At 50.1% G+C, this 8,170-nt stretch overlaps 1 protein-coding gene across 1 annotated transcript; it reads left to right on the top strand.

Annotated features, from left to right (window-relative positions):
• Positions 1–124: 124 nt before the first annotated feature.
• LOC106809242 (MAP/microtubule affinity-regulating kinase 3-like) lies at positions 125–5,493 on the top strand. The gene is made up of 3 exons (XM_014812245.1): positions 125–291; positions 1,682–1,765; positions 4,591–5,493. Exons 2-3 carry the CDS (start codon positions 1,725–1,727, stop codon positions 4,913–4,915), a joined length of 366 nt encoding a protein of 121 aa, XP_014667731.1. The 5' UTR covers positions 125–291; positions 1,682–1,724; the 3' UTR covers positions 4,916–5,493.
• Positions 5,494–8,170: the final 2,677 nt, after the last annotated feature.

The raw sequence follows: 8,170 nt of genomic DNA, 5'->3' as shown, positions 1-8,170 counted from the left end.
GAGCGACAGCGACAGAGAGAGAGAGAGAGAGAGAGAGAGAGAGAGAGAGAGAGAGAGAGAGAGAGAGATAGAGATAGATAGACATATAATCGTGTGCCAGATCTGTATTTTGACGTGCGCTTGACACGCGCGCGTCTGTGCGTTCATTGCAGCCAATCGCAGCACATTCCACGGGACGCAGACACGCCGTGTGACGGTCACAGCCGGAGAGTCTCCCAACTGCACGCAGGACAGCAGCTCCCGCGAACGCGGCTCCTTCCTCAGCAAGCTCTCCTCCAAGTTCAGCAAGAGGTGCGTGTCAGGGGCGACGCGGGTGATGCGCGGTAGATCATGGGCCACGATTTACTTCAGGGGTTAGATTGGGGCCATGGGTAACTTCAGGTGGGATCTGGGGTTAGATGCAGGGTGTTCGCCAGGAAGAAAACCACCGCCAGGAGTCTCACCATTTGAGCAAAACGAGGATGCTGCGGGTGCAAAGCACCCTAGGGGCTATGGAGAGGGTGTGGGATGGGGTTTAATTGTGTAAATTTTTTACACCTACTCGTACGGTGTGTAAATTTTTTTTTTAATTGGGCTGCCCTCATGCCGACTCTATCAAATTTTATCCATCTCATCCAAGAATAGGCCGTCCAAAAGACTGGTAGACGGGTCTCTGGCTAACACACTGGGGGGTAGATGGTGGTTTTAGTTCTGTGGGTTAGATCAGGGCCACTGGCTAGATCAGGGCTTAGATCATGGGTTAGTTCAGGGGTGGGATACATTGCGGAGACGACCAGACTATGGAACATGTCCTGGAATGCCCCCTATTACCAGAGCTCTGTAGACATGAACAACCCCCACCCCTCTCCTTTTCTAGTGAATAGGAACCACACCCTCACCTGTCCTATTGTATAGAAACCACACCCTCACCTGTCCTATTGTATAAAAACCACACCCTCACCTATCCTATTGTATAAAAACCACACCCTCACCTGTCCTATTGTATAAAAACCACACCCTCACCTATCCTATTGTATAAAAACCACACCCTCACCTGTCCTATTGTATTGAGCCCTGCCCCTCGTTTGTTCTGGCGTAGATCTCTCACCCCTAGGTGTATACATCCCCACCTCCACGCTCAACCCAACTACTTTCCTCGGGCCTCCGTACTAACATACTAATGGGATTTCACCCCCCCCCCCCGTATCGGTGTGTACACTCCACCCTACCGCTGCCTTCGGCATGTGGACGGTTCAAGTAATTCTCCAAAAAATTGTGACTTGATACGATATTTCGATGACTCGTTTTCCGTCTGCATGCGTCGTTTCACGTAGAGCCTGTATGTGTGCATGAAGTCTCTTTGTATATATCTTGAAGTTAGTCAGCATGATGGTTTCTTTCCACGCGATTCCAACACGCACCGCGTGCGTGGTCGCTGTGTCGGTGTAAACATCGTCTCAGCTCGCGAAGAATCTCGTAAAATCGCATGCTAGCCGTTGTCGTGACAACGTAGTAACTCCGGGGACCGCCGCCGCTTCGTTCTGTTGTTTTTTTCCCCGCTGCCCATCATCGTTTCAAAGACGGCATGGCAACGACCGTTGCCTTTCGGATGTTCCTGCGTTTTTTTGTTTAATTGGGGCGGCGTTTTTGTTCCCCGGCTTTTACATGGCATGGCGTTTTTTCTTTGTTTTGCTCGCTGTAGAAATCTGTACGATTTGAAGCGTTCCAACACGACCCCGAACTCAATGGACCGGTCCGCCCGCAATCGCTCTAGCACTAACAAGAGGTAATGGCCGGGCGCGGGTGCTGCCTGTTCCACCTGTAGCGGGATCAAGTCCTCCACCCCCACAACACTCACACTACAGAACACATACGCACGTGCACGCACGCGTGTGTGTATATATATATATATACATGATATATGTATGTATATATATATGTATAACAACATGGTGTCTAACTCGCCCCTGGGCTTTGCCAAACTCACTGTTTACAATCAGCCACCTTCCAACTGCCGTCGCAATCGCTGATGGCTGCTTAATACACCCGCCATGTTTGACAACCGGACCGCATCAAGATGCGCTCAAATCACTAAAATTCCTCAAATGTTGATGCAAAACGACGGCTCGAATGTCACACTGGCTGAGACTGGAACAGGCAACTGTTGGCGGCAGCACTGAATTAAGTATAATTATTTCACAGACAGGCCAATCAGCACTGTCGTCACAAGGGTTGCCCGTGCCTGTCTCGGTTTGTGTGCCATTCGAGCGATCGTGGGCGAGTTAGACACCATGGTGTTATATATATGTGTGTGTGTGCGTGCATGTGTGTGCGCGTGTGTGCGTGCTGTAGCGTGGTGGGGGCGGACATGATCCCGCTGCTGGTGGCTTATGCTGTGGTGCCTTGCTCTAGCGTGCTATGTAGCGTAGCTGGGTACGGTAGAGTCACCGCAAATGCTGGAAGATGGAGTTTTCAATCTAGTCTTCTTTCTAGGCTTCTCGTCTCGTTTTCCAGTCTAGTGCGGTGGCGTGGATTTTTTGCTGTGAAATTTCGCGCTCGCAAGTTCACGCGTTGTTCAGTACGCGCATGATGCGTGTGTTCGCATGCATACACGCGTTCCTGTGCGTTGCACATGTTCACACGCAAACACGCATACTTGCATGCACGTGCATGGTCACACATGCACACGCACGCACGCACCCACGCATACAACGTGCGTTTTCGCGTCTACATAAACATGCCCTCGCACACGTTCTCGTACATGCGTGCGTGCGTGTGTTCATACGCACATACGAACGCTCTCAATACACGCGAATGTGTTCACTCTAGCGCGCACGCACGCACACCAACGCACGTTGTCAATCGCCCATTTGTAGCTGGTGCATCTTCTTTGTATTTTACATCAAATTTTATAAACAAAACAATCTAGCGGATCTTCTTTTATTGAAAACATTGTTTATTCCAGTCGATGTAGTATTATTGCCAGTGGTAATAATATTTAAAATTAACATTAAACTCGTGGCCTTTTCCATCCCCATGGCAACGAATCGAACACAAAACACAGGAGACCCTTTTTCCTCACGTTTCGCATACATTTCGTCTACATTTCGTCTAGCCTTTTATTGTCTAGTGAATTTTGACAAAATTTCTGAAAATGTTTCCGAAAAATATCCCGTAACTAGATAGCGTGTGACGTCACCTAGCACCTAGCGTGTGTGCGTGCGTGCGTGCGTGCGTGCGTGCGTGCGTGCGTGCGTGCGTGCGTGCGTGCGTGCGTGTCTGCGTGCGTGCGTGTGTGCATGATGCATTGCGATATCTGATGTTGTTTGCTGTGTTTCACGCATGCTCTGTCCATCTACTGTAGTCTTTCACTAGTTATTCATTACAGTTGCATTTCACCACCAACGCTATGCCACCCATTAAAGGCTGCTTGGTGTATACCGTAGTTCAACCAATATGCTAAAAATTATACCAACTGATAATTTTGTTTGCTGGTGAATTGTTTAACATGATATCGTATAACAACAATAATTTAAATACATGTATGTATAATTAGCTCTTGATACATGCAGATATATGCAGATATTTTCCCCCTGTCTCTGATAAGGCACTGGAATCTTTTGCTCTGCTACTGAATGCGCCAATACTTTTAAGGGTGGCTGTAGCTTCTGGTTATGGTTGCATGTAACACTGTGTTTGGATCGGCACTAACATTATCTAGAATATTGATTTCAGACCCATTGCAGTTTTAGTGCGAGTGCAACCTGTGTGTACGCCGCATCCAGGGCATTACTTGCGTTGATTGGTTTTCCTAAATGTTTTGCAATTAGTTAATTAACAGCATTTTAGTGTGTGTGGGGGGGGGATGATATTCCACACATTTTTGTGGATGGTGGTCTGCCACCATTTATGTTATTGGTTGTGCATTGGCAATAGTTGCATCAGAGGGAAATTAGACACGATGCGTACATGGCACCACGCTGGCATGCACACACACACACACTTGCACATGTATGCACGTACGCACTCGCATGCACGCACGTATATACAAAACGCACGCACATGCACGCACACACACACACACACACACGCACGCACACGCACGCACGCACACGCATACATCACAGCCCCCCCCCCCATCCCCCAACAGCAACAACTCCTCCCCCCCCCATTCTCTACCAGCTACTAACCACGCGTTCTCCTAACGCAGAGATGCCAACCACTACGATTTATTCGTATTTTATACGAATTTCTATACCTTTTGCACCACTACGACCAGTTTATATCAAACTACGAATTTCACTGTGATCCAAAAAAAAATTTTGTCAATTGTCATTTTTTGTCAATTTATTGTCATTTTTGACCCTCAGAATGCAAGAATTTGCATCTCAGAATCAAAATTTTTTCCGGGGGGCATGCCGGACCCCCCTAGCAAACTCGGGTCACTACGTGACCCTCGAACTACTAATTTGATGGCCAGAAACTACAGATTGCTTCAAATATGTGTTGGCATCTCTGCTGGTGGGCGGTGGTGGACGTGTCTCCGCCTCTCTCTCTCTTTCTTCATCTCTCTCTCTCTCTCTCTCTCTCTTCGCCGCCGCCGGGATGCAGGAACGTCGCCGACGACCTCGTGAAGCCGCGCTCGCTGCGCTTCACCTGGAGCATGAAGACGACGAGCGCGAAGGACCCGAACGACATGATGCGCGAGATCCGGCGCGTGCTCACCGAGAACAACTGCGACTACGAGCAGCGCGAGCGCTTCCTGCTGCTGTGCGTGCACGGCGACCCGCACACCGACTCGCTCGTCCAGTGGGAGATGGAGGTGTGCAAGCTGCCGCGGCTGTCGCTCAACGGCGTCCGCTCGAAGCGCATCAGCGGAACGTCGATCGGATACAAGAACATCGCGTCGAAGATCGCCAACGAACTGAACTTGTGATGCAGCGCTGTCGCAAGCGCCCCCTGCTGGGAGGCGATGCCGTGAGCGCCCCCTGCTGGGAGGTGACGCCGTGAGCGCCCCCTGCTGGGAGGTGACGCCGTGAGCGCCCCCTGCTGGGAGGTGATGCCGTGAGCGCCCCTTGTTGGGAGGCGACGCCGTGAGCGCCCCCTACTGGGAGGTGATGCCGTGAGCGCCCCCTGCTGGTAGGCGACGCCGTGAGCGCCCCCTGCTGGTAGGCGACGCAGTGAGCGCCCCCTGTGGGGAGGCGATGCCGCGCGCCGCGACGAAGCTAGGAGGCAAGGTGGCGCTGCGAGCTGTCGTCGCCGCTGCTTTGCGCTGCCTCCCACGCCTCGGCTCCGCAGCCGACGTAGGTGGCGCCGCGCATGCGCGTGGGAGTCCGCGCCCCCGTGGAGGGTGGAGGGAGGCGTTGAATGCACATCTCCTCTGTCGTACTGAAGCACTTTATCGTTGACTATCCACGCAGTCGTGGAATCGAGCATCTTGTGGTGAAACTTGTGCGCGAATGATGCGCGTGCTCTTGCTCTCTGTCTGGCTGTCTGTCTGTCTCTCTCTCTCTCTCTTTCCCCCTCTCCTTCTGTGTATCTCTCTCTCTCTCTCTCTCTCTTTCCTCCGTCTCCTGTGTGTATCTCTCTCTCTCTCTCGCTCTCTCTCTCTCTCTTTCCTCCGTCTCCTGTGTGTGTGTCTCTCTCTCTCTCTCTCGCTCTCTCTCTCTCTCTTCACCAAGATGTTGAACTTGATGCTCGGCCTCCCACAAAAGCCACGGCGCGCATTGAAGCTAACAGAGCGCTATCCTGCTAACCTCTCCTCCGCTGCTAGACCGCAGGATCGTTGTCCTACAATCACAGTTAACAGCGCCACCTGTTGTCAGCTGGAGGCAGCATTCCCTCACGCTAGTCGAAGCGGTCGGAGTCGTCCCGCGGACGCTCGTCAACGGCGCCACCTGGCGGGGGGGTGAATCAGACTGAGAACGCGCGCTATTTTTTTAGGGTCTCGCTCGTGGTCGTCACCAGCTTCAGCCGCCCGCATGTTCGCCGTCACGGGGCGATACGCCGGCCGTAGTACTGAGGGCACGCGCTACTGGTGCGGCGGCGTTGATTCGCGACTTGCTTTTTTCCACCCGGTTTTTTTTTTTGTCTACGAGCAGCTAACCGAGTTTTGTTCCAGCGGTGGTTTTGTCGCGGCCCCGCCCGCCCGCCCGCGCTTGTCCCCGTTCCACGCTCCCCGACCACGTTCGCTCGTGGCATCGACCGAGCGACGGTGGTGCCACCTGTGAGCGATTCGCGTAGTCGCGGCGAAAACGCTCACGTCCGAGAGTCGAATTGCGGGAGTTACGCGGCGCGGGTTTGATCTCGCGACGCTGTTGTTACGAGCAAGATGATGTTCTCAGAATGGCTGTTCTTCTGTGGCTCTCGGCTCGCAATCTTACTTACGCCCCTCGGGTCTATGTCTCCCTGGGTACTGCCGGAACGTACCCTGGTACTATCTAATATGCCGGACCATACCTCGCCTACTCCACTAACGAGTCTAGGGAGTCGCCTATGCCTACTCCACTAACGAGTTTAGGGAGTCGCCTACGCCTACTCCCTAACCCTAACCCTAACCCTAACCATGTCAGATAGTTACCAGGGTATACCGGATCGTACCCAGGGTACGTTCCGGCAGTACCCAGAGAGACATAGACCCTTTCCCGCTTACTTACTGTCTGTCGGTCAGCCTGCCTGCCTGCATCTTACCCCCCCAAGCCTTGCCCGCCGAACACCCCCTCGTATGAATTGTATATTGCCACACGTGTGATGTTGGGCCGTCGCGGTCCGCGTTGTCATGACAACGGAGCTGTGATCGGCCCGCCGTATTTTGTACAGTTTTAGAAATGTTATTTTAAAGTGTAAAGAAATCTGTTTAGGCTCTTTTTATTATATCGTCGGAGCAAACCCGCTCTCGCTCGTAGCTGCTTCTATATGACGGGATGGGACGGTAGCTTCTTTACGCGTGGCATAATAATCATGAAGGAAGCCAACTTGCTTAAATACAAGTGTGATTGAAGGGATGTTAGACAATCGGTCGATTTTCGGCGACTTTGCCTCGTTACTGAATGGTTCGTTAGCGAGCTGAGAGGTGACGATGGCCACAGGTGAGTGAAGGGGGGTCTCACTGGACGGAAGATGTAGAGAGAGAGAGAGCGCAAAACGTGCAAGCGCGCTATCATAGGAAAGTTTGTACACATTCGTTAGAAGCTCAACTCTACATGCGTTTCATTGCCAAACGTACAAACGGCTTGCTAATACGGGAAAAAATGTCGTTCGTATGCATGTAAAAAAAATTGAATTTTTTTCCTGGTATTTAAAACCCCCCCTATACGACTATGAAAGTGCATGTAAAATTATTTATGGTGCTTACTTTGAGAAAACTGTCTGTTCTGTACAGTCAGCCGTGGTGATTGTCACGTATAGTTGTCTATGGCTCAATATTCTGTTATCATAATTACATGAATTGATGACTGTATTATACAGACGAGAAGTTCTTTCAGGCATGTGTATGTTGCATATAGATATGCAAGTCGAGATGCTTCTCGAACGCAAAAAATTCGCAGCGCATTTGAGGAAAATTTGATGTGGATACGTTGATTGTAGAGTTATAACGAGAGAATAATTATGAGAATTTGTGTTATACGATTATGATGCTTACGTATGGAAAAAATTATGTGTACTAGTTTTATTAGTTTTCAGGCAAATGAATAAATTTGCGGTGAAAATTTACATGCTCTTTGAGTTGATTTTGTGAACAAAAATCGCGTGTAAAATATCAAGAGAGCATAAACTCTGTATGGCTTGTGTCTTGATGGTTTAAATAGGGTAGGCCCTATATGAAATCCGCTTCATGTCGAGATAAAATCAGGAGTGTCATAATATCAAGATAGATAATAGGAGAAGAGTATGACACCGTTTTAACAGCGTTTTGCATCGTTTTCAACTTGTAAATATTCTATCAATATGTGAATAAATATATTCAAACTTTACCTTGTTTTTGTCTATGATTCTCCCTTAATCATATGTCACACCACAAATTTACCTGAAAATCGTATGTGTTCTTCAAAAAAGTTCTTTGAATACGACACGGTTTCACAGTTTTCACAAATAAGCGCAAGTTCATAATGCGGCGTCAGCACCAGGTTCTAACTACGGGACGCTGGGTGCTGTTGGGGATATTAGGTAAGCACAGTAACAGCACTTGTTT

The sequence above is a fragment of the Priapulus caudatus genome, unplaced genomic scaffold, assembly GCF_000485595.1.
Source record: "Priapulus caudatus unplaced genomic scaffold, Priapulus_caudatus-5.0.1 Scaffold339, whole genome shotgun sequence".
Taxonomy (NCBI): domain Eukaryota; kingdom Metazoa; phylum Priapulida; class Priapulimorpha; order Priapulimorphida; family Priapulidae; genus Priapulus; species Priapulus caudatus.
The sequence above is the reverse complement of the archived record's forward strand: the minus strand, read 5'-3'. Positions and strand labels throughout refer to the sequence as shown.